At 42.9% G+C, this 26,194-nt stretch overlaps 1 protein-coding gene across 1 annotated transcript; it reads left to right on the top strand.

Annotated features, from left to right (window-relative positions):
• The first annotated feature begins 50 nt into the window (after nt 1-50).
• APIP (APAF1 interacting protein) lies at nt 51-25,832 on the top strand. Its single transcript, XM_029582246.1, has 7 exons — nt 51-218; nt 10,106-10,206; nt 17,390-17,438; nt 18,564-18,681; nt 20,855-20,990; nt 23,872-24,039; nt 24,313-25,832. The coding sequence occupies exons 1-7, from the start codon at nt 171-173 to the stop codon at nt 24,410-24,412; spliced, it is 720 nt and encodes a 239-aa protein (XP_029438106.1). The 5' UTR covers nt 51-170; the 3' UTR covers nt 24,413-25,832.
• The last annotated feature ends 362 nt before the right edge of the window (nt 25,833-26,194 follow it).

The raw sequence follows: 26,194 nt of genomic DNA on the forward strand, positions 1-26,194 counted from the left end.
GTTCTTTGGGCGCGGTTTCGGGCTTCGGGCGTGCCGGCAGGGAGCTAGGACCCCCTTTCCCCCGGGGTCCTTCCGCCCCGACGGCGCGGAGCTCGCGCGTCACTGCAGGCCGGGAAGTTGCTGTAGAGCGGAGGGCAGAGGCGTGGGGTTTCTCTCGGGGGGGAGAAACCATGTATTACTGCAACGGAGAGGCCTGCAACCAGACCGATAATGCCAAGGTAAGGCCGGGACGGGTCCTGGAGCCAGGCCCTCCCAGATTCGCTTTTGTTGTTGTTGTAAGGATGAACAGAGAAAAGATTCAAAACAAAACAAAACATGTTTTTGTTAACTGAAAAAAAAAAAAAAAGACAAACAGGGAGCTGCCCGCCACGTCCATAGCTGGTGAAAGGGAGCTGGCCGCGGGCTCAGCCTTTTGCTGCGGTTTCTGTGCTGTTGCGTGTCTTAACGTTGCTTCTCCTTCCAGCCCTTCAAACAAGTTCTTTTTTATGGCAGGAACGTTAGAATGCTGCGGCCTTGAGTTGTGCTACCTAATAATACTGAGGGTTAAATGTAATGCACCTCAGTGGGTAGGAAAAGGAACAGATTCCCTTTCGCATTTAAAACTTGGGGGTTATCACGGTTTTCATTTTTCATGTCGGGGTGATTGCCTCGTGATGCTATTCTGTACCAAATCAATGCCTCATGTATCCCCCAAAATATATCATGTTAAATTAGGAACAATGGACAGAAGTCATGGTTCAGTCTCTGGAAATAGGGAGGAGAGGCTTAGACTACAACAGGTAGTGGAAAACGTTTGAAACCCGGTAGTTCCATGGATAATTTGCTGACAGAAGTTTTGTGAACAAGTATTTGTTGTAAGTATAAATATTTTTTGTTGACAAGTGTTGCTTATTTTTTGTTTTAGATACATGCACTCATTTTCTCTTAACTAAGCTTGCAGCTGATTAACTGCTAAGGACATTTTCTAAACAAAACTAAGAACAATAGAGCCTCTTATCACTTTCAGTATCCAGTTAAGGGTACAGTTACAACTTCATGAGGTATTTCTGTGGACCTTATAGAAGGGTTTTAGCTGTACTTGGTTTCATGTTATGTTGTTTCCACATTGTGGTATTGAGTGTTTGCAGATTTTTGCAGTTTAAGACCTTGTTGCTACCAAAAAGTATACAAGTACATTACTTAGTGCCCTTGTTGTTTTATTCCAAAAACAAACACCCTGGGGGTTTTTTAAAGTAGCTAAGTATTCTGAGACAAAGATACTTAATATTAAAATACATTATCTAATCATTAATGTGATATTGGCAATATTATAAATAAAATGTTTTGCTACAAGGTTGACATGCATGAGATTCTGGAGAGGTCCAGTAGTTGTGGTTTGTTTGGTTTCTTTTAATGCCATAGAAGAGTGAAATATTTTTGGTAGTAAAAGTGATGTGACTGGGTCAGCTTGGTGGCAAGTGCTGTTTATTTTCTTGTGGAAGTCTTTTGCTCCTCAACGGGCCAGCCAGCTAGGGATGCTGCAGAGATAGCATTCAAGGTCTGTCATCATGCAATAATGACACCTAATGGCCAGGCTTAAGATCCACATTAACCAGATTCCAGAAGGAGCTGTGGTTTGTGGTCCCTGGCCAAGGACTGTCATTAGAATGGCTTGGGGGTGAAAAGCCCTGGGTAGTCAAAAGAGTAAGGAAAATGCTGGTCCCAAAAAAAAAAATAGGGGGGTCGATTTTAAAAGCATGTGCGCAGTTTCCGGTGCACCTGTGTTATAAAATATAATGGCCACATGCATATGCATGCCGGATTTTAAAATCAGTGGCACATATGGGGGGGGGGGGGGGATTTTTGCAAAATACGTGCGGTGACACAGGCCTCCCCAAATTCCCTCCCAGTCTGCTCCAATTAAGGAGCGGACTGGGAGGGAACTTCCCTATCCCCCTACCTAACCTTCCTCCCTCTCCTCTCCTCCCTGCCCCCTAAACCTAACCTAATTATCCCCCAATGTTTTAGTTTAGTACTTATTGCTCCTCTGGATCAGAAGTAATCTCTGCACGCTGGCCGGCTGCTGACGCATACTTCCCCGGGACAGCGTTGAATGGCGCTGTCCCGGCCCCCCGTTTGGAGAGGCCCGGCACTTCGGTGCATATCGGGGTTTACGCACATGGCTGGGCCTGTTGTAAAATGCGCGCAGCACACGCAAGGCCCAGCCATGCACATAAACCCTGAAATTTAAGCGAGTAGTCTGTTTAAAATGTACGTGTAAGCGAGGAGACTGCAGCAGTGGGAACACATCTGTATTTTTTAAATTTGTTCAGGTGAATTATTACAAGAAGCTTTTAAAAACTTATTTTAAGAGGTTTTTACAACTTGTGAATGAGATTATAAGTTTTATTAAAGGGTAATATTTGAAACGCTATGTACACTAATGCTCATAGTATGGAGAATAAAGTCCCAGATCTAAAGGCAGTTATGGAAAAAACTGGTTTAGATATAGTGGCTGTCACAGAGACCTGGTACACGGAAAACCATGATTGGGATATAGTTATACCCGGTTACAATCTATTCAGGAATGACCGGGTTGGAAGGAAAGGAGGAGGCATGGAATTATATATAAGGAACAGCATTAAAGCAACAACATAGCTGGGCTTACGAGGTAAGAAGGAGGCACTGCGGGTTAATCTGGAAAGAGGGAATGGAACATCTATTTATACTGGTGAGATATGCAGACAGAGGAGATGGATAGAGATTTAATGAATATTCACAGGATTGGGTGAAAGGGGAGGTGCTGCTGCTAGGAGATTTTAATCTTCTAGATGTTGATTGGGACATCCCAACTTCAGAATCTTCTAGAAGCAGGGAGCTCCTGGATTCTCTCAAGAATTGGCAACTAGTAATGGAACCTACATGGGAGGGGGTGATACTGGACCTGATGCTCACCAATGGGGACAGTATTTCTGATGTAGTGGTTGATCATCTGGAAACCAGTGACTACCAGATGGTGTGAATCAATATTAGGACGCAAGAGATGAAGGTTCATTCTAAGGCGAGGGCCCTAGACTTCAGGAAAACTAACTCTCTCAAAATGGGGTTGTTAGCTGGATGGAAAAATCTAGGGGAAGTAGGACAGCAGACAGCACTAAGGGCAAACAGTCTTTTTATTAGGAAAGTAGATAAAAGGAATGAGGAAAAAGAGGCCATTATGGCTTTTTAAAGAAGTAGCTGAAAAGATAAGGGAGAAAATGTTAGTATTCATAAACTACAAGAGATCGCAGAAAGAGGAAGACAGGTGATATCTGGAAAAATTAAGTGAAGCTGGGAAAGTAGTCAGGAATGCTAAAATTCAAATAGAAGAAACAATAGCAAATAGGGACAAAACTGTTTTTTTTAAGATATTTTAGTGATAGAAGGGCATGTAAAAGTGGCATTGTGAGACTCAAAGGTGAAGAGGAGGAATATGTAGAGGCTGATGAGCAAAAAGCAAAATTGCTTAACAAATATATGTTTGGTGTTCACTTTGGAAGGGCTTAGAGCACACTGCATAAAACAAACACACAAATAAGATTGGAAATGAGATAAACCTCACTCAGTTTTCAGAACAGTGTGTTTGTGAGCAGCTAACTAAACTTAAAGTAGATAAGGCGATGGGGCCGGATGGGATGTCTTGGCAGCTTTGCTGGTGACCTTTTCATTGCTTCCTTAGAGTCTGCAGTACTTCTGGAGGACTGGAGAAGGGCAGATGTGCTTACTATTCATAAAAGTGGAAGTAAGGAGGAGGCTGGGAACCTCAGGCCAGTTAGTCTGACCTCTGTGATGAGCAAACCAATGGAATTGCTCATATTCAATTGCTCATATTCAATAGTTGATTAGTTATTGTTCAATGTTCTATGTAAAATTACCCCGGTCTAACCTCCCAGACCAGGGCAACCTTTTCGTTACTTGTAAACCGGATTGATTTGTATTGCATACAGGAATTCCGGTATATAAAAATTATAAATAAATAAATAAATAAATAAATAAATAAATTGCTGCTAAAACAGAGGATAGTGCAATTTTTAGAATCCACTGGATTGCAAGATGCGAGGTAGCATAGTTTTACCAGAGGTAAATCTTGTCCGACGAATCTGATCAATTTCGTTAGACATAGTGTACTCTGATTTCAGCAAGGCCTTTGACACGGTTCCACGCAGAAAACCTATAAATAAATTGTGTGCCCTTGTTGTCGGATCCAGAGGGAATCTATTTCTAAGATCCCAATTGTAGTGATGCAATGAGGCTGACAAGGCCAGGATTACACGGTTAGAAGTAAGGTCTAACTTTCTCTTTATGATTAAATAATGCAGAAATTGCTAAAGGCTAGACGTGATAGAGGGCTATGAAGCAAGCCCATAAGAGATAAGTGAGAATATAACCAGTTAGAACCAGTAGTTGTTTACTTCTTAAGAGTGTTAGGATTGTATAAGTTTAGCTGCACCTGTGATTAATGAATATTAATGAGTAAAGTACTGCAGTTCTGCTTTTTCATAACCAGTCAGCATAATGAGGCAGGTCCTCTTTTTCTTGAAATAAAGGGAAATTTAATTAAATAATTAGAGAGCTGACATTTTTATTGGATAATTCTCAGTGCCTTGCCTTATATATAAGAAGGCAGAAGTAAGAAAACGTATTTGACTGAATTGTAAGTGTGAAGCGGGCATTGTTTCTTAAACATTTTGTGCCAGTGAGCCTCTGTGTAAAATTCTGGAGATCGCACCTTCAAGAGGATATAAACAGGATGGAGTCGGTCCAGAGGGAGGTTACTAAAATGGTCAATGGTCTTCCTTCTAAAGCATATGGGGATAGACTTAAAGATCTAAACATGTACACGCTGGAGGAAAGGCGAGATAGGGGAGACATGATGAAGAGTTTCAAATATCTCAAAGGTTTCCATGCACAGGAGGTGAGCCTCTTTCAATGGAAAGGAGGCTCTAGAATGAGGGGTTGTAAGATGAGGTTGAAGGGGGGTAGACTCAGGAGAAATCTTAGGAAATATTTCTTTACAGGGAGGGTGGTAGATGCATGGAACGGCCTCCCAGTGGAGTGGAGACACAACCAATATCTGAATTCAAGAAAGCATAGGATAAATACAGGGGATCTCTAAGGAAGTATTGGATGGATGGGCAGACTAGATGGGCCGTATGGCCTTTTTCTGCCATCATGTTTCGGTGAGTACCATTGCAGTGTTTAAATGATGCCTCATTATTGCTTTTATCTGTTTTACTTTGATCTATTATGTGACTGAATGTTTTATGTGTTTCATTTCTTGTATAATGTCCATCTAGAACAGGTCCTGGCATTAGGTGGAATATAAATGATTATAAATACATTAATTTATTAATTTTAATCTTATTTTCCAATGTTCACTGTCGTATTATAAATGAGTCAGACAACTGAACTTTTGAACTGCTACTGATCATTCCACCATTGACGGTAATAATGATCTGGAAGGTCTAGGATCTCCAGGGAAAACAGGATAGGTAGTTCGGATCACCTTACAGCAGGGACTGAGAGCTGCATGGCTGTGGATGATGTTTGGTAGTTTTGTCATGAGGATTCTGAGATCGTTAAACTAAGACTGACAGTTTGCTCTCCATTGCATTTTCTGTTTGAGAGTCTGCTCAGAAAAGCACACAGCATATATTAGACACCTGGTGGCAGGCAATGGGCAGTATAGAGAGTCTTAAGTCTGTTGTGACTATCTGCATTCAGAAGTCTAAGAGAATCCTCCATGAACATGTAAGTAGGATGGAAATGCAAACCTTGCCAATGACCTTAGGCTGGATTTGTTTGGTGGTTCCATGTGATCTCACTAATACCCGTATAATATGGACATCAAATATCAGGCTCCAAGACAGCGAGACTTAATGTAAGCAGAGTCTGTGCAACTAAAGAGCCGCTCCTCTCTCTCCCTGCCCAGTTCCTGCTCTTCTTTATCCTGCTTGGAGCAAGCAGTGGGAACATTTCCTGCTGTTGAGAATTGAATGAGGCATGAGGGGAAGGGTGGGAGGCGGGGAGCAGTAGAGAGTACATGGGATGGGGAGTATGTCAGGCCTGGCGGGGACAGTGTATGGGAGGATGAGGGTGGGGAGAGTGAGAGAGCAGAAGTGGGAACAGGCCTGCTGTGGCGGCTAAGAGAAGACATGGAGAGAAATTGTGAAGTGGGTTCGCATGGGGTGAAGAGAGCTGAGGGGGGTTGGATGTAGGGGGAGTATTATCTGAAAGAGAGTGGAAAGGATGGCTTTAGGATGTACTCTTACAGTTTCTTTTTTCTGGAGTAATTCATACAAATATTTAAAATTCTGCATCTGAGTAAAAGTTTTTTATTCTATTGACTTTGAGTGATTAATAGTGTTTTAACAATACAAAGTGTACAGAAGTTTGCAGAATTTAAAATATTTTTAAATTTTTTGCCCAGAATTCCTCCAGAAATAGATTGCTTGGACAGGAAGGAAGGGAGGGTGGAGAAGCCTAGAATATGACAGTAGAGAGAGCAGTCTGCAGCTTTGTAATCTCTCCCCCTATCCTCTGTGTTTGCCCCTTGTTTTCTTCAGTTCTGATATTGTCCTCCATGGAGGGAAGGGAGAGCCAAAGAAAATTAAATAATAAAAATAAAGTAAAACCAAAAAAATTTTAAAATAAGACAAAAAATGAGTGAAATAACTAAAGAAAACATTGAAAGAGCTTTTCCCTAGTGCCTAACCATTTTTGGCTGGCACCTGAGTTGTTGTTTTTCCTAGATATTTTTCTACCCCTGCTCCATAATTGCAGCACAGTGGAAATGGGATGGCCCGGAGGCGGGGGGGATTTTTTTTATTTCTTGGGCCAATGGCAAGTAAATTAGCTGACATCTTCAGAAGGGATCCGCATGGTCCCAAAAGCTCATATACCTCATCTGTGAATAATTTTCATGTTGGTCCAATAAGAGAGCTTGGCGCATATAGCGAATCCAGTCGCCTTGTTAGTCCTGGTATTTGGGACCTGTTTAGTTTGTGAAGTGGATTAGATTCCAGACGGTTTGTCTGCCCTGATGCTGTCGAGTGGACAGGTTAGGTAGACCATGGGCCACCAGCTCTCAGAAAGCAAGACCCAGAGATATTCTGAAAGAAACATCTCCATGAATCTTTACACGTTTTATGAAAATATTACAGAATTCCCTAGTTGTGTGGATAATGACATTGGCTCAGTAAAATGCTTTGGATGTGCCTTACTTGAGTGTTATCCTGGTCAATTACTACTTGTTTTGTTCTTTCCTTGCATGCTTCAAATTATCTTGTATTATAGCAATTAGATGCCATAATGAACAGTAAAGTTATGTAAAGAAAGATGATAAAGCAACTGTGCAGATTAGCTCTGACCATTATTCATACCAATTAACTATTTCCTGCAGGGAATTCAGAGAAAGAGGATGATTTTGTTTCATCTTTAATAAGTGCTATTAATATCGGCATAACTCAGTGTCCTTCTCTGCTGCAGTTATAGGTTTACAAGTAAATCCCAGGATTGGTAATTGTCTGCTGTTTTAAGATGCTCTTACTGTAAAACTTTGTCAGATCTGATCTTCAGACAGCTGGAGTATGGCTGCTATATACATCTGTGTTGCTCAGTTTGCTAGATAAAAAAATTGTCAGCAGAATTTCAGCACTTGCTGAGAAAATAGACAGTGTTCACATTTGAAAGACTGAAAGAACGATTGGCTTATGACATTATCTGTGTTCTGCTGAAAAGAAAGCTCAGTGTGTATGGCAAAGGAGTAATTCTCTGAATCAGGGTCTTCCCTTTCACCATTTGCGTTGTTGATGGGGGGGGGGGGGTTTAAAAGGATTGTTCTATTTAAATTTGAAGGGAAAACTGTGGAGGTGCTGAGCCCTTCATTTATCCACAGAGCAGGGACCGTGAGCCTCAAGCCTGCTCCGTAATGGTCTCTGTGTTCATGCTGAGACTGCCAAAAGCAGAGCCAATTAGTGGTAAATGCCGTACTGGTTTTAATGTGAGATGAGCACTCGCCTTTTTGGAACTGGAGTGAGACCATGGGCAGACTGTAAGGCCTCCTGTGTTCCAGTGACCATGGTGCTGCTGATGCCCTTTCATACTGAAGGTTATTAATGCCAGTATGGCAGAGAGATTCTCCAGTTTTGTGTCTTTGCTTCTATTGATTGCTTTTTATATTTGAGGAGCAATTCAGAGAATTTAGTAATTTCCTTAATGAATTTAGATTGTAAATGAAGACCTCATGCAAAACACTTGTGGTGGTTCTTCCTTACTGTAGCAAGTTAGATATTTTTCTCTCTAACTGCGCAGTAAATCAGCGGAGAATGCCCTTTGTTCTTTTGATTCCTGCTGGTTCTGCTGTGCGAGCGTAAATCCTTTCACCAGTACGAATCGTTACTCTTGGGTTTTGCTGTTTGTCAGGGAGTTCATTTTGGAGCTGAGTGCGGAGAGATGGGGGGGATACCTCCAGGGTAATGGAAGTTCATGCAATCTTTCCGCTGCCTGGATTGGGATGTTCTCCCTCTAAACATAATTGTTTTTATCCTATCTCTTCCGAGCTTAGATCTTTGTCTCCATACGTTTAGCACATGTCATGCCTGCGCCCTCCTCTTTCCTGCCATTACCCCTAGGGTACAAGGTGTGAGTACGGCATGATTTAGTGAAGAACGATCCTGTGCCGCTCCAGCCAGCATGAAAAGAGAAGGCAAAGCCTGATTAGGGAATGTTCCTCCCCCCTCTTGGCCCAATTAATTTCTCAGTGAGCATGTGGGATGCTCTCTTGTTTATAGTTCAGGCTTTGGATGGGTGCCACATTCAGATAGTTACTTGGAAATTACCAGTGCTGGGTGTTCACTTATGAGATATTGAAATCAGTCTGATGTCACTGCCTCCATCCGCTGGGGGACGACACCTTACCTACATGTGTGGATTGGACTGGTGTAGCAGGATTCAGGGAAAGAACATTAACAGGTAAAAATGTCACCTTTTAATATTGGCGGTATTGCACCTTGAAGACGGAATTCAAAGCACAAATTGTGACTTGTTCTATGAGGGTTACATAGTGCAGTGTTCCAGAGGCCTTACTGATCCTAAAGAAAACTGTGTTCACCCAAAGCTGATATATATTATTTGTGTGCACCATGGGAATGGGAGGAGGAGGCGGAGATGGCATAAAAATAATCTGATTTTTCAGAGAGTCTCCATACTATGGTTATTAAAAAGGCCTGCTGGGAGAAGTTACCATCCCAGATCAGCTGAGAGGGCAAGCAAGAGCAGATAGGACTGGAGGAGAGTGGTCCGTACTCTGTGCATTATGTTCAAAAGTTATCTTTACAGCTCAAAGCTCTTAAATGTTATGTATTTTATTTTGAAGGTGCTAGAAAGTAATACATAGGAAATATTTAAACAGCTAATGTGTGTAAGACCCAGGGTTTCTGGAGGGATGTGCCGCTCCGTCATTCTCTGCAAATGTTAAACTGACCCTCTGTGCTATAACTGGTTTGTTAAATCTGCTGCTCAGGATAGCAAAAATGCTATGGGATAAGTAACTAGAGCACATTAGCTTTTGTGTTTGAACTGAGATCAGATGTACCAATGAGAGCAAGAAATCAAATCAGAGACAGGAACAACCTGCACATATATAGGCAAAAGACAAAATTGTGCTCAACCCAGGAGGGGCCCCCCCTTTCTCTTTTTTTTTATGGTCCAAAAATATGCACATTTTCCCATATTTTCAGTCCAGCCACTTTTGGTTCTTTCAGTTTGGAACAAACTGAAAATGGCCTTTTTTGGTCCTGATGTGCAATTTGTTTTAAGCAGATACGCAGCTCCCTAAGACATTGTGCAGTCTGCATGTCTCTGTTTTTTTTGTGAGCAGCTCTCAGTTCCATTTGTTCTTTAAAGTCGCACCCCTTGTGCTGTTGTGGCATTTGGGGGGGGGTAGGGTGGATGTGTTAGATTTTGGTTAGAAAGCAAATCTTTTGATTTGCCCAAACTGATAAACGGATTGCTAGAATTTGTGTTTGCAAGGTGAGTGACAGCTGCTCTGAAGCCTCAGACGAGAGTAATTGCTTATATTTTGCAGGACAAGGGACATCCCAGAAATCTGATCCCAGAGCTGTGCAGACAGTTTTATCACCTGGGCTGGGTGACTGGCACCGGAGGAGGAATCAGTCTGAAATATGGGTACGTTTTGAGCGTGAAAGGTGCCGTGCTGGGGCAGACATATTTTCTTTTGGAGGAGCCCATCCCTTTTGCTCCCTCCCAGACGTACGCAGTGGAGACACCCAGTTCTGTCTAGAGATTTGTCCAGACCTTGTTTAAACTCACCTGTACTTATGGCAGCAGATTCTGCATCTTAATTGTTTCCTGTCTGAAAAAAAAAATACTTTTTTAAAATTTGATTTAAATCTGCTGCTGGGGACCTGTTTTATAGAGGGCCAGTTGATGGAGTGGTTTGTGTACTGCAGCATCACAGCGAGAAATGAGTTTACATTCAGATGGGGGCTTCTGTTGGTCGGGGCTGGGAGTTCCGCAGAAGCTGCCCTCACTTCCCTTGAGCTAGGGCCTGCAGTAAAGTTAATCCTTCCTTCAGTGCTGGTCGTAGGGCAGCATCGGAAGGTGCTGAAAAGGGAGCTGCGGGAGAGAGGATCACGCATTTCATCCGTGCAGCTCATCGGACCAAAGTATATGTGAAGATGTGACTCATTTATGGCCACTTGCTATAATGCAACACTTCTACATACAGTAGTTGATCTCTAATTCAGCTGTGCTGCAGTATTTAGATGTATTGCTTTGTTTTATGGCTTATACAGAGAAATGTAGAATAGGGATAGCCCCATCCACCTTTCCTTTCCTGTCCAGTGTTATAGTCCCTTCCTCTCTCTCGGAGTTGCTTTGTGCTTGTTTCCTTTTGCAGGTAACAAAAAAAAAAAGAATACATTTTTTTTAAGGGTTTGTTTCTTCCATATATTTGGTGCTAGCTGAGATTTGAAGCTTTCTAACCTTTTGCCTGCCTTGTGTGAGCTGCTGTATCACAGGCCACAGAGCATCTGAGAGCCCAGGAACTGAAAGCAATCCCTGCATTACATAAATATATTTTTATTTAAAAATGTTTTACCTCTAGGGGGTGCACAGTGCTGCATAATAGCAGTATAAAGCATTTGAAGGTGGTATATTTTGGTGGTTGACTGTAATGTGTACTCCTGTTAAGGATTCAGAGCTCCCCTTAGTGGTGAGCGAAGGGGAAAAAACAACAAAATCTAGTGTACCCAGAGCAGGTGACTGTCCTGTGTTTGGATACAATGGAGACCCTTTTTTGGTTAAGGATTATTCTACTCCACTGTATTTCTCTAGGAGATTAAGGTGCATCCTTTTCCCATAAAACATTCTGGGTGCACTGTGTACAAAATGCACAGAGGAATTTGTGCAGCTAAAGATGAGATGACCTAGTCCATTCCAAGCTGGCTTTTTATTCAGAATAACAAAGTGGGACTTGAGAAAGGGAAGGCCTTGTTATTCTCACCACCACCGGTCCTGCCAGAGCTGGGTAAGAATCCTAAATGAAGTCCCTTTTATCTACCTAAGGCAAGCAACTGCAAAGCATTTCTGATGGTTTGGAGCTAAAAGGAACACACACACATGACTTCTGCTCCTATGATCCCGATGTAAAAAATTGACTTCCAGTGTTTTCTCCTTTAAAAACAAAAATAAAAGTTAAAACAAAAAAAGAAAACCTATGGAAGGCAAGCATTTTCTTGTCAGTCTGGTGAAGCTTGATGTCCAGAAACGTAATCCTGCTGGTTAGAAACATCACAGGGGCCTGAAGCAGGAGCCTTGCTCTTGTGGAGTTCTGCGACCGTTTATTGAACTAACAACCAAGAGGTGCTGCAGTCCTGCAGCTTTCAAGGCCACGTAGGACCCTCCTTCAGATTTTAGAAGAGCAAACAGATGTTTGCTGCTACAGTAATCAAGAGATGTGCTTTAGTGTTCAGTTTGCAAAACCAATCGCAAACCTTACAGAGAAGGTCTAGAAAGCTGGGCATGGAGCCTCAAGACGCCTGAACATTTATAATGGGAGCAGATAACACTGTTCTGGGAGACTTGCACTGGAATAAACATTTGCTTGTGTGTTCCGGATACTTCCTTTAAATGTAAACTCTTGCTGCTCAATACATTGATTAGCGCCCGTTGCATCCTGCTGCTCGGAATGAGAGAGAGAGATTTAAGCCAAGTTCTTCGTGTGGGAGCCAGTTCCCAGAATCCTCAAACACATCTCAACTGGTGCAGAAGTAAGAGGTGAGGTCATGGAAGTGGCAGGCAACAAGTATAGCCTTAGCCAGTCTCGCATCTCCCATGCTCCCTCTAAACTGTTTATGCAACAGAACGGCCTCAGAGCTCGCTGGTTTGCACGGGGAGAGTGGTTAATCCGGATTACTTTGCCTTGGCACTCAGCTCACGTTTCTAGTCTGCTGCGCTCAGGAGCTTGGTTTCACTCTGTCATGGCTCTAACACGGGCTTCTTTGTTCAAAATCAAAACGTGGCATTTTCCGTCCTGGCTCCCTGCTCCTCTCGTCTCCCGCCTGGGCCCTCTGCTTTCCGCATGTAGCAGACAGGTTGAACATTTTGCCTTTTTTTCTTTTAATGTAAGCTGCTGGTTGACTTTTCTCCTTTTATGAGTACCAGAAAGACTAAAGAAAATGTTTCAAGCCTGCCCTCAATGCTAATAGAGAAATCCTCCTTCCAAAAGCTGCCGGTTCTGTACACAGAAGCTGCTGCTGTTTTTCAGTGGGAGCTCAGAGTTTGAAACGGGGCAGGATTCTGAGAAGGTTCAATGTTCAGGGGCTTGGAAGGTCCTTGCAGTTCCTTCAGCTTTCTTCCCTAATCTTTTTCTTTTGGGTCCTCGTTTCCTCCTGTTTCTTTGTGCTTTCAGCTGAGATGTGGCTTTATAATCCTTCATTTGCAACTACCTGGGACGTTTTTCCTAGTCTGCTCACCACAGTGATGATCCTGAGCCTGGGGTCTGCACCTGAGCCCTGCAGTCGTGGGTCCTGAATCCTGCCACTAGGTGCTGTCCTTACAGTGACCACGAGTGTCTGTCCACGGGAGGCTGGGAACACCGTTTCCACAGCATCCCAAACACCGGCCCGTCTGGACAGCGGAAGACCTGACTTTGAAGATCAGCATTTTCCACCTGAAATAAAGAAGATTTTATTTATATTCCACTTTTCAGCACTTCAAAGTGGATTTCATTTCATTCAGGTACTGTAGTTATTTCTCTGTCCCCAGAGGACTCACAATCTAAATTTGTACCTGAGGCAACGGAAGGTAAAGTGACTTGCCCAAGGTCACTTTAGCTGGTCTCCCTGGTTCAAAGCCCACTGCTCTAACCACTGGGCTACTTTAAAGTTTTGCAAAACTCAGAAATAATGTGCTGATGGCACGGCTGCTGTGGGAGTTCACTAGTCTGCATTATCGTGCAGGTGTACTGATAGCCAGTTACACCTCGACATCATAAACTCTAGGGAATCACAGTCTTTCGCCAAAGCAGGAGGCCTGGGTGAGATCAGGATTGGGAAGGGTTGCTGAAGTACCTGAGAGGAGGCAGAAGCCCATGTCGCATTGACCAGAAAGGAAGCACGGAGTATGGTCGTCATTACATTTACAGCCGGGGACACTGGCATGAGGCACTTGTTTTTGGTGAACTTTAGAAGTACCGTACTGTGGGAGAAGGAAGGTGGTTACATTTTGTTTTCATTAACGTAAAAGTTAATGGTAGCTTAGCTGGTAGGGCTGGTTCATCTCTGATTATCTGATGCTTCGGGCAAGAGGAATAGCAAGACAGCTGCATAATGCCCGAGGAGTGCATGGATTTCCAGGCTTTAGCGCACACTTTCTGAACTATTTCTGACAGGGTTTCAGTCTTCTTACCCCTGTTGTGAGAGTTAAGAGATTCCCACAAGTGTAAGACTAGGGGAAAAAGTTAGTGCATCATCCGGTACAATTTTGCAGTGGATGGATAGGACCTGCTCCTTTGGGGAATGAGCAAACATTTTACCTCATGCTTGCACATGGCTTCCTTACCTCTTAGAACTGAAGAAATCATTTCCATTAAAAATAACTAAATAACCCTTTTACTATATCTATTGATAGCTAATCCTGTTGTGGATTACCTAATTTTGCCACTGACACTGTATTTAACGTCAAAAGGCACACTTGTCCCAAAGAATAAACCTTTTTCTATAGAGGAAGATACAACGCTGCGCATCCACTTTTGTTACATGTGTGTGCTGAGTAACCATCTTATTATAAATAACACAGCCTTTATTTGAGAGAGAGTTAAATTCTGTTGGGAAGTTTAATATTTAGGGGAATATACAGTGGCTGCCCAAGAGCTGAAGGATTTATTCTGACTGATCAGGACAAGTTCTTAATGACAAGTTCTCTCCAGCTCCCCTTTCCCACCGTGTTAAATGAGAGTAAACCGTATATTTAATAGACAGTTATTCTGAATTGGTTTGCCACATGGGAGCATGAGCACATGAGAATTTCTATGCTGGATCAGACCAAGGCCCATTCAGCCCCATAGTGGGCAGCCTGGGTCACAGCGGCTGACTTAGCTGGATAACGGGACCCCCTCCCCGGAACGCCCCCAAAACACCCCTTTTATATCTGGATAAATTATAGCCAGATAACAATATCTAGCTATAATTTAGCCGGATAAGAGGCTCAATATGCCGTTTAAGCGATTTAGATACATAAATTGTGAGTTATCCATCTAACTCTGGCTTTTGAATATCTACCCCTATTGTGTCTTGACCACATCTTCCAGCAACAGATTCTACAGCTTGATTGTGCGCTGAGTGAAAAAAAAATACTATGAGTAATTTAAATCTGCTGGTTGTCCGTTTCATGGCGTGTCCCCTTGTTTTGGTATTATTTGAAAGGGTAAATAAGTCTCTTAAGTACCCATTCCCACCCCACTCATGACTTTATAACTTCTGTCATATCCCCTCTCAGCCATTTCTGTTCCATGTTGAAACTGGAAATTAGTGCAGTCTCTCTTGTGTGGTTTGGCAGAACCGTTCAGTTTGTTTCATCGGTCTAAAGTACTTTGTTCCAAAATGTTTCAGTCTTATCAAGGTTTTGTTTTGCCTACTTAAACGATGACTTTTGTAATGGGATCATAGAAAAGTTCCTTCTGGCGTCTCTCCCGTGCAGATCATTCTGTAAGCAACAACTGTGCTGTGGACCTGCAGGCAGCTGCTCTATTTTCAAGTCGTTTGCAGTGTGGGTTCAGTTTTTCAGATCTGACCAGTTTTTGGAGATTTTTCTTGATCATCCAGATCTTGCCTTGACCTCAACAGTTCCATGTGACTTCCATTTCTTAAGTTTTTCTGACAGCTAAAATTGCTAGCTGAATGCTTTTAGAATTTTTTTTTTTCATAGCCTTCCCCTGCTCTTCATTTTCAAATTCTCAGATAGAAGCTTAGAGGAGCCCGTGGTGCTTGAAACAGTTGGAACCTGAGAAGGGCCATTCATCTATGGAATTGTCTTCACCTGATTAATTGAAGGCCTAACGAGTCATCCATATTTTTGGGTCTTATTAATAACTTAAAAAAAAAAAAGAATAATAACTCAATTGGAAGTGTCCAAACCTTTACAAATTACATATTTGTGTGTTTCTTATTTTCAATCTGTAAAAATCAGCAAATAGTACATTTGCATTGAAAATTACAAAAAGATGTTCTTTTTAACTTTGTCCATAAAAAGAGATGTGGGTGAAAAGAGACATTCTGTCCACAAATAGGTCGAATAAATAGAGTTTACCAATAGGAATAAATGCTTCAGAACGTTGACACAGGTTTGAGCAGTGACATAAGCCCAAAAAAAAAAAAAAAAGCACACACAGACAAAGTAAACGCATCTTACCTAGAATCCAATAATAAGTTCATCAGAAAGTAAGCAGATTTAACATATGTGAAGATACCTACAGCATGTAAACCCTAGAATAGACGTTGAACCCTTTAATAGTGAAGGAGCCTTAAAAAAAAAACAAAAGGCACCAAATGGTCACATGATCGAAAAGAACCAATAGGAAGAGACTGAAACAAATCGATGAAAACTCAGTAAATCAATACTAGGCTACAATATAAATAGGAAACTGTTACCAAAACAAAAAAAGAAATATGTCTGTCAGAGTATTGCGGATCACAGGAAAATGAGAAAAGTGTGTTAACTTTATACCTTGTAGGGGCTGTGTCAGATTCATTGACACACAGAGCTGTAATTTGTAGCTGGTAGCCCAGTGTGCCCATTAGCTATTGTTCCAGGTCTCTGTATCCTCGTTAAGTGCCATACAGACATTTTAAAGTAGGATTTATTTATTTATTTATTACTGTTCACGACTTTTCTTAGCAGATGATACAAGCAGTTCAGAATCCTTCAGATCTGGGAGCTGTTTATTTAAATCCTTCGGGGCTTCTTCATCAGGATATTCTAATTTTCATATTTTGTCAGTACAAGATACCTCCCTCTGGACCATTAAATAACTGGAAAGCTATTCTTCTACCTCCCTTTTTAACTGTTAGCCCCAGCAGCTGGGTTCCACCCTGGTTAAGGCGAAGGCATAGGCTCTCTCTCTCATCCCCCAAAATGTTCACCTTCCTCAGTAATCAAACCGTTCTCCTCCTCGCACCATCGTCTCAGGTACGCCTCGGGACTCCGGAGCTCGGGCCTGCATGTGGAACCGGGAAAGCATTTCCGAGGCAGCCACCCTGCAGGCGCTGGGTGTCCATTCCCTACCTAAAATCCTAAATTAAGCCTCCGGAGCTAAATGATGCAAAAGACCTGTGCGACCATATCACGACCACACTGTGACAGCTGCAAGAAAACCCAAACAGTCCTTGGCATCAGCTCTGGAAACGTAACAGCCATTTAAAGAAAACGTCCTGCGTACGTTGTATAACACATAGGAGATGCAGGGGTTTGCTGTTTATGTATTTATTTTTTGAAATATGCGGCATGGTGTCGGAGTAAATAAATGCAGGGTGGTAACAGAGGGAAGAAAATATACTGACAAGTTGTTGCAGTAACTGGTTCCTGCTACAACAAAGCAGTGGAAATTTGAAGCCAGGTTTTTTTTCCTGTGCTTAGCTTGCCTCCGAGCAACGTGTGCCTGTGAGTTGAAAGACCTGTTTCTTCTTCCTGTAAAATCATGAATACAAATTTTCCTTTTCTTTTTTCCTTGTATTTCACACACAGACAGGATATCCTGTTTGCACCAGAACGACGCCTCAGCTGGTAAACAATTTGCTGACCTGATCTTTTCTGCATCTCCCTAATGCTCTTTCTGTATTTTCCCCCAAAGGGATGAAATTTACATTGCGCCATCCGGAGTGCAGAAAGAAAGAATACAGGTAAGTAAGTTGTCTAACAAATGTCACATTGCTTGCAGCCTGATTGCTCTCCTACCCTTCTAGTGTGTGGATCAGAAGCTGATCAGATTCCTTGCTCTGGGCAATGTCTTTTCAGAGCATGCATATTATCAGCCATTTGTTCTGTGAGGTCTTCAAGCAAATCTTAAAAAAAAAAAAAAAAAGAATAAACCCACTAGTCCCCAAAACATAAAAAAATAAAAGTGAGAAACATGACTGCCAAGGAAAAGGACATCATCATTTAAAGTCCCATTTAAACTGAGCTGTGCAAAAAAAAAAAGATGAACTGGAGCAAACAAAATATTTTTGAATTTCAAACAGAATGAGTACTCAATAGCAAAAATATGCTGAACCATTTTGAAAAATATAATCAAATGCAAATATATGTATTTTTTAATTCAGTTGTGTGTGTGTAAATATTTTTCACATGTATTCAGTGGGACAGCATACTTTTTGGTTTTTGGGCACTCATATTTTGTGATTCAGAAATGTTTTGTTTGTATTTTAAAATCAAAAGAGAGAGAAAGTACACAAACATGAAGAAATGGGTAAGAGACCTTTGGTTAAGTTATGATTACACTGGTGAGCCCCAGAAAGCACTAGATAGACATACATGATAGCTCCAATTCAGCTCTCCCCTTTTTTTTTTTGCATACCTCAATTTAATTGGATTTGCAAAGCTTGTATGCCTGTCCCTGGGAGACACATTTGTCACCTTTCTGAAGCAAATGAACCCAGATCACAATTGCAGTTGGAAACAGCAGACAGGATTGAACAGATTCAGCCAAATAAAGGTTACATAATAGTCAGCTGCGTTCTGCAGTCCTTCAGATGATCTGGAAATGCCTTCCTGCCAGTTTTACTGCTGACATTAGTGCATCTCAGGCATCAAAGTGAGAGGAAATAACCCGAATAAGAGGTTTGCTGACCTGCATCTGATCACCAGCCGTCCCTCCTGGAACTAGGGGGGAAATCCGAGTAACATCTCAAAAGCCGCAGCACAGGAGAGAGACGGAGAGAGCCCTCATCTTCAGGCCTGTTGTGCAAGAAATATATAAAAAACTTGTTAAAGGTGGGATTACATTTTGTCCCATCTCTTCCTTTCAGCCAGAAGATCTGTTTGTGTGTGACATAGAGGAACACGATATTCGCTGTCCCCCTCCGTACAAGAATCTAAAGAAAAGTCAATGCACCCCCCTGTTTATGAACGCCTACACCATGAGAGGTATGCAGAGGGCACCGCGCCACTATACAGGGACCACCGTGGGTTTTAGGGGTATTTGCTTATGACCAGTGGTTTTTTTAATGTGCCTCTTGGTTAAAAACACCCCAACAAAGCTGGTTTGGAATGGTTACTTTGAGGCTAGTGAAGATTTCAAGAAGTAGGATTTTAGGACAAAAGCATCCCCTGCAGCTTACTTTTTTTTTTTTTTCCCCCCAAACTAACCTCTGAGCTAGAGCAGGGTCCAGCTGACGACCAGAGTAACTGGGTCAATTGGTCGTTATTCACCATCATCCTCTATATTATGACCCCGGCTCTTTTAATCTACCTCATTCCTCTCAACCTGCGTAGCCCATGTTTGTCCCTAGTCCGTATCATAAAATTATAAAATATCTTTTCTCCAGGTCTGGCTTTGTTGGTGCTCGGTTGGGCTGTTCCCCCGTCCACGCTTCCCAGTGTCGGCGTGTGTCGCCTAGTACAGTGTTTCCCGGCCGGATATGAAACGTAGAGCCGCCGGCAACCTTCATCCCCACCCTGCAGAGGGGGGGGGGGGGGTCAGGGAGCAGCGCCTTATCTGCTCCTGCTGCTTCCCTCTCCGTTGGCGCTCTCGCCGGACGCGCTGGCCTCGTGCTGGCGGAGGAGGAAGCAGCAGCAGGTTAAGCGCTGCTCAGACGTCTGCCGGCTCCGGGGAGGGAAGGGACAGGAAGAAGCAACAACTGAATGTGCCACAGAGTATTCAGGGGAGAGGGAAGGGAAAGTGGTGATGCCAGAGAGTGGGAAAGAGGGAAGGTGCTGAGAAGGGCTGGGTAAAGGGGACAAGGAAGGTGATGATGCCAGGGGAGTGGGAAAGAGGGAAGGTGCTGAGAAGGGCTGGGTAAAGGGGACAAGGAAGGTGATGATGCCAGGGGAGTGGGAAAGAGGGAAGATGGTGAGAAGGGCTGGGTAAAGGGGACAAGGAAGGTGATGATGCCAGGGGAGTGGGAAAGAGGGAAGGTGCTGAGAAGGGCTGGGTAAAGGGGACAAGGAAGGTGATGATGCCAGGGGAGTGGGAAAGAGGGAAGGTGCTGAGAAGGGCTGGGTAAAGGGGACAAGGAAGGTGATGATGCCAGGGGAGTGGGAAAGAGGGAAGGTGCTGAGAAGGGCTGGGTAAAGGGGACAAGGAAGGTGATGATGCCAGGGGAGTGGGAAAGAGGGAAGATGGTGAGAAGGGCTGGGTAAAGGGGACAAGGAAGGTGGTGATATACAAGGGGGGGGGGGGGTGGTAGAGGGAAGGGAAGAAGGTGAAGATGACGATGATGGTGCCAGAGGGGTGGAGGGAGATGGGAGGGAAGAGAAAGTGATTGATGATTCCAGGGGGTGGAGGGAGAAGGTGGTGATGGCAGGGGAGAGGAAGAGAGGATGCTGCTGATGCCAGAAGGGTAGAAAGAGGGAAGGGAAGAGAAAGTGGTGATGATGCCAGGGGGACGGGAAGAGAAGGTGGTGGTGCCGGGGGTGGGAGGAAAGGAAAAGGAGAGTGATTAATAGCAGGGGGTAGAGGGAGAGGGAACACGATGAAGCCAGAAGTGGGGGGAGAGGGAAGAGAAGGTGATGATTGTGATGGTGTTCCACGATGAAGTGAACGGTTGTGCCATGACACAAAAAAGGTTGGGAATCGCTGGCCTAGTGTGCACAGCTTCTTTCCAGGGGGGCAATGAACCAGAACGCCTGCTACTGCATAAGAAAACAGGACCTAACCTTGTTAATGTTAACGGGATTGAATGCACCAGCCTAGGCCACAGTACCTTTTTTTTTTTTTTTTTTTTGAAAGCATGATGCTGAAAAATCTCTGCTTATAGACCAAAGGAAACTGTGATAAATTTCCCTTCTGTCAAGAGACAGCACCTGCAATAAATGTGCATATAAGTGCAGACAGTTTGATTAATCCCTGCCTTGATTCGGGTCTGTGTTGGGTTTTATGAGGTCTGCAGCTACCATCCCGTCACTCCCCTCACTGGCTGTTTACTTCTGACTTCATGGCTACAGGCCGGACTGTATCTCCCCAGGCTTGGTTCTGAGGCCTAACTACTTCATTTGCACCGAGAGACACGCGCTTGGAGGAATGGCTGAGACAATATGAGCATTGTTCTTGGGCAGGGAAGGCGACCAAATGATCCACGCTCTTCCTTTCTGTCCTCAGGAGCCGGAGCAGTGATCCACACTCATTCCAAAGCTGCTGTTATGGCCACACTTCTCTTTCCGGGGAAGGAATTTAGAATCACACATCAAGAGATGATTAAAGGAATCAAGAAATGCACCTCGGGAGGCTACTACAGGTACTGTAGCCTTCCAAAGTTACCTCGAAGTCCCATGTGACAAAGCAGTGCCGCCTTCGGGGACTGGCAGGTACTATACGATGACATATGAAGGTACCCAGGAAACCCTGGAAGCCTGTTTTTAACACCCAGGGCAGGATATTCTAGGGATGTTGTCAGTGACACTTATGTATGTATTGAAGTTCCTTCAATACGGGCCTGTCCGGTCTATTCAGGCAGTTTGTACTGTAAACGTTGAGGGTAAAATCCTTGAAAATCCTGCAGTCTGATTGGTCCAAGCCAAGGCCTTACTGAAATCTTTCATTTGCTGAGGGAATGCTTTAGAACTTCAATGAAGGCCGATCCGTCAGCCTTCAGCACTGCCGCACTATATACATTTTCCTGGAGGGGGAAAACAGGTAGAAATGGGAAAATTGGGAAATAATAAGTAATTATAGTGCATGGTGCAACCACATGTGTTGTTAAATATTTTTGCTTGAACAATTATGAAGAAATCTGATGCACAAAATTATTTATAACAAAAGCAACTTTACAAAAATGAATAGGCACAAACTTGTGTAAAAATGATTAAAGCTGCATCTGTGAGAGAAACATCACACTAGATGCATAGTTTATTTTGTATAAATAAAAATTCGAGGCACAAACTCAATTACTTATCAAAATTTCAAAATGACACCAGAATAAAAAAAAGAACAAAGCAGAATTTTTATCATTTATTTACTGTCTGGCATTCTCAATATCTAAAACATAATTTTCTGATGAAATTATTCTGAAAATAGCATTAGGAATAAAACTCACGTACTTGCTGTCTTGTATCTCGTATTCACGTATGTTCTCTTCCTCGATCGTGTCGGTGTCCTGTCTTTTGCTAGTCTGTCTCCTGCTTCAGGATTCGTCCAGCAGGAGCCCAGCCCCTAGTACTCAGCCTGTCCCGGGGCTGGGCTCCTGGACAATATTCCCTCTGAGGTATGTGCGACCACACAGACTGGCCTGGCAGGAGTCATGCTGGGAGCCCGTCCCACAGCTGCTGACCACTGGGTGCAGTTTGTGCTTTAACGGCAAACATTTTCAAAATTTATGGGCCGGCGCTTCCTGGCTGCTGATTGTAAGGTCCTTGAGAAGCACATCCCAATAGTCCTAAGCAGGAATTTTGTACTGCTCCTCGCTCAGTTCTGCCCGTGCTCCATCCTGGGTTTTGGAGATAGTCCCTGGCAGCTTAGCAGTACTAAGTAGTCACGACACTTGCTGTCCGTGCTTATACGTTGCGCAGCACGTGTTGATAAAGGTTGAGTTCAGTCTCCAGCCTCGGTCTTGATGTCTGAAAGACCTTGGGACTCTACGGTGATCTTTCCATGCACGCAGTCAGCAGACGGGACATGCTGGCCTGTGAGGTTTTGAAAATGCTCACCATGCTGGTACAGGCTGTATATGGTGGCTGGCAGCCTGGGGGGGAGAGAAATGGAGAGTTGGTGAATGGGAAAGGCACAGGATGAAGGCTTGGGAGACCAAGAAAAGGACTGGAAAGGGTAGGAGAGGAAAACGATGAAGTGGTAGGTGAGAGAGTTTAAAGATGTGAGAAGCGATGCCTGTGAAAGGAGGTGAAATAGAAGCAGATGAGAGAAAGATGGAGAGAATGTGGGAAGAGAGGAGGAGAGAGCTGTAGCTCCAGTTCCTGGGGGCAGTAGGCAGTAAAGTGAAGGAGTGAGTCCTAGGCGTTCTTCTGAAGCCATCCTACTGATCTTAAGGAACTGGAGAGCGATATAGAGAGTATTTGGGATGCCCTCTCAGTTGAAGCACTAGGAAATCTATTTGAATTTCAGAAAGCTGATAAAAACTTTGTCTGTCAGTCAGGCCCATAATTAAGAAATTTTTATCCTCTTTTATAATTTTAACCTGTTTTATTGTATGTTTTGCATTTAAATTGTTTTTGCTGTGTAATTTTATGTTTATTTGCTGTAAACCACTTTGACTACTTTTCCCAAATAAGTCAAATGAAACAAACCATTTTAAACACATGCATTAAAATTGCCATTTTCCCAACCCGTGTATTCCCTCCCAAAATGTCACATTTTTCCCCGGTTTTACATCTCCACTCACCAGCACAGAAATGATCTACCTTTCTACTCAAAGCAGTAACACTAGTAGAACCCCCTCCCCCAGGACTGTTAGGTCTGCATGCTGATAGCAGCCTGAAACCAGTCAGTACTGCACTCTGCCACCAGGGGTCACACTGGTAGCACAGGCCTCCCTCTCAGAGGCCTCCCAAGGAACAAGCACGCCTGCAAAAAGAATTCCGTTCATGGCTAGAGTAGTCACATTTGCTGCATCCCCTTTTATTTCTTTCCTCAGGAGATATTGGCTTAACTTCTTTAAGCTTCTATTAGGTCGCTCCCATTGCTTAAAAAAAAAAAAAAAAATGCAAATAGATGGGGGCACTCTTTATCGGCTCCCTAGGCATCCCAGTGAGCAATGTAAAGTGTGAAGAGGGAGATAAGGAAGAACATTTCTAAAAACTTGGGTCATGAAAGGTGCAACACTTTTCATTATAAAAAAAACAAATGTTAAATATAAGAAATGTGAGATGGTGAGGGAACCTATGAACAAGCCCAAGAGAAAGCAATAAAGATTTTTTTATGTATATTTTTTTTTTTTAAAGGAAAGGCAAGTAGATTTTTTTTTTTTTCATAGCCGTTCTGCTGCTGTTCTGTTTCAGCACATGTTCCCAGATTTCTACTGAGACAAAAGCAAGTTGCTTATTTTTCTGTTTGTGTTTGGTTTTTTTGTTTGTGGATGCATGCAAAAAAGGCACAAAATATAGCCAGCACGGTGGAGGTGCTGCATCTGCTACTGCAGTCACCGGCAGTTTTCCTCTCCCCGTTAGGTACGATGATGTGCTTGTGGTCCCCATCATTGAGAATACGCCAGAAGAGAAGGACCTCAAGGAGCGGATGGCGCAAGCAATGAACGAATACCCGGAATCCTGCGCTGTACTGGTCCGGCGTCACGGAGTTTACGTGTGGGGAGAAACCTGGCAGAAGGCAAAGACCATGTGAGCACGAGTGAGACCGTGACTGCGCATTCAGGAGAAAACACATTGCGTTTGTGTGTGTTGTAAAAGCATATTGTGCTTTTAACTAAACCCAGACGCGTTTTTTGTTTCAATACCACGCGTGCAATAGACCTCTGTGTCTATTAAGATCCTTTGCAATGTTTTCTTTGCTTTTGCTGAAACTCTTGTAATAAATTAATGAAAGTTGGATCCTGGTTTTGTGTAGCGGAAGGCGTGAGAAGCTTTCTCATTGGGTTTTTTTCTCTCTGGTAGGTGCGAGTGTTACGATTACCTCTTCGATATTGCAGTACAGATGAAACGTCATGGACTCGACCCCTCCGAAGACCCAGCTGAAGAAAAAGGAATCGTATAAGACGACTGCGATGCCAAACATTTTCTCCTTTTTGGCCTAGAAGGAATAAGATGCTGAAAACAGAGAAATGTGTGTAGTACAATTCTGGTGACCAGTCTGATTAGTGCGGATAGTGGGGCTTTGATAGACAGTGGAGCTCTGTTACAGTGAATTGCCTATTAATGAATATATTGCCTGGAGCTATTTCCCCTCCAGTGTGTATTAGAGAGGTTAAAACCGTCCCGCTGGGGAACATGGCCAGGCACACCTACTCATGGTGTATGCAGATACACGAGCGTCAAACATTTTTTGCACACGAGTACTCTTAAAATTTAATGACGAAAAAAAAACCCAACTCAGATTTGTCAGCCCAATAAGTTTTCGATCTGTATTGTACATGAGTATTTGAAAGTATTGAACAGTCCCTGAAAGGCGGCATCACGGGAAGTTACCAGCCAAGTACTGCATGGTCCTTTTGTGAGTTACTACTTGACCAAAGCTCCCTCTCCAGAGTCTGCGGTTACTGACTAGCAGAGATCATCCCAAATGCACTCATCACTTTTTAAACAAAAGCTCAAAAACTTTATTCATAACATAATTTTAATTACTCTCTTAGAAAAAATGATTTTATATAATATATATATATATATATATATATAAATACACACACCCACACCTAGACGTAAGGCATTTACTGTAAGAGAGTTCCAGTTTGCCGTCTTATCACAGCGAATCCTCAACTCTAAAATGACATTACATGCATCATATATAATCTGTTCTTGTGACTCCGTGCATGTGTCTTTTTTTGTAAAGCTATTGATATGAAAAGTTTGTTTTAAGAAAAGATAGAGAAATGTATTTAGTTATCAAGTGTTAGTGGCTTGTTTTGTTCACTGGAAAATTCTGATATCCCTTGATGTAGCAGTAGGGTACAAGTGTAAATTATTTAATTTCATTATTACAAAAATTATTTTCATTAAAACAGTTGTAAAGAAAAGTTCATCAAATTTCCCAGCAGCAGTACTAGCTGGAGTCTTCAGAATAACAATCCACGTGGTGCACCTTTTTATAAAATTCCCACCCCATTTTTTTTTTTTTTTTTTTTAAAAACAATTTCCAGCCCTTGGCCCGCTTGCTAGTAGTTGTCTGGATCAGTATGGTGCCTATATGGGGGGGGGTTCTGAGGAGGATCAGCACAATGAGGTCTCAGTTTACTTACATTCATAATAATAGGTGTAGATTAGCATTTTTAACAAGTTTGAAACAGAAACTTCTCCTTAAGAATGTAGCACAGGTGCATCTGAATGACTTATTTTTTATTTCCAATTTGTTAACAATTTGTTAATTTTGCTGCTGTAAGCACTGACTTCAATCTTTCAATTTTAATATTGTGCTATGGTTTAATTTTAAATAAAAAGTGTTGTTTTTATGATGAAAATCATCCCAAAAATTCTTATGACTTTTTTCTTTCAAATTAAATCCCAAGAGCTGGGTAAAACAATCATGGCCTCGTATGGTAATGTGATCACAGGTCCTCCTTTCTTACAAATGGTCTCCACTGATAGCTTGGCTTACCGGCAGCACTTTGGACTGCCGTGCCAGAGATGTGGTGGGGGGGTTCTTTTGGAGAGGGGGGTCTTCAAGAGCATAGTGGAGGTGATGTGCTCGGATGGGAGAAGGTCAAGAAGAAAGAGATGTTCAGCGATTTTGTTTTGTTAGGGTGACCTCCTGGCAGTGACAGCACGGAGTGCATTGACCTCTGTAGATGGGCCCATGCTTTCAAGAAACCCTCATGTTAGGGGC

The sequence above is a fragment of the Rhinatrema bivittatum genome, chromosome 17, assembly GCF_901001135.1.
Source record: "Rhinatrema bivittatum chromosome 17, aRhiBiv1.1, whole genome shotgun sequence".
NCBI classification, from domain to species: Eukaryota; Metazoa; Chordata; class Amphibia; order Gymnophiona; family Rhinatrematidae; genus Rhinatrema; species Rhinatrema bivittatum.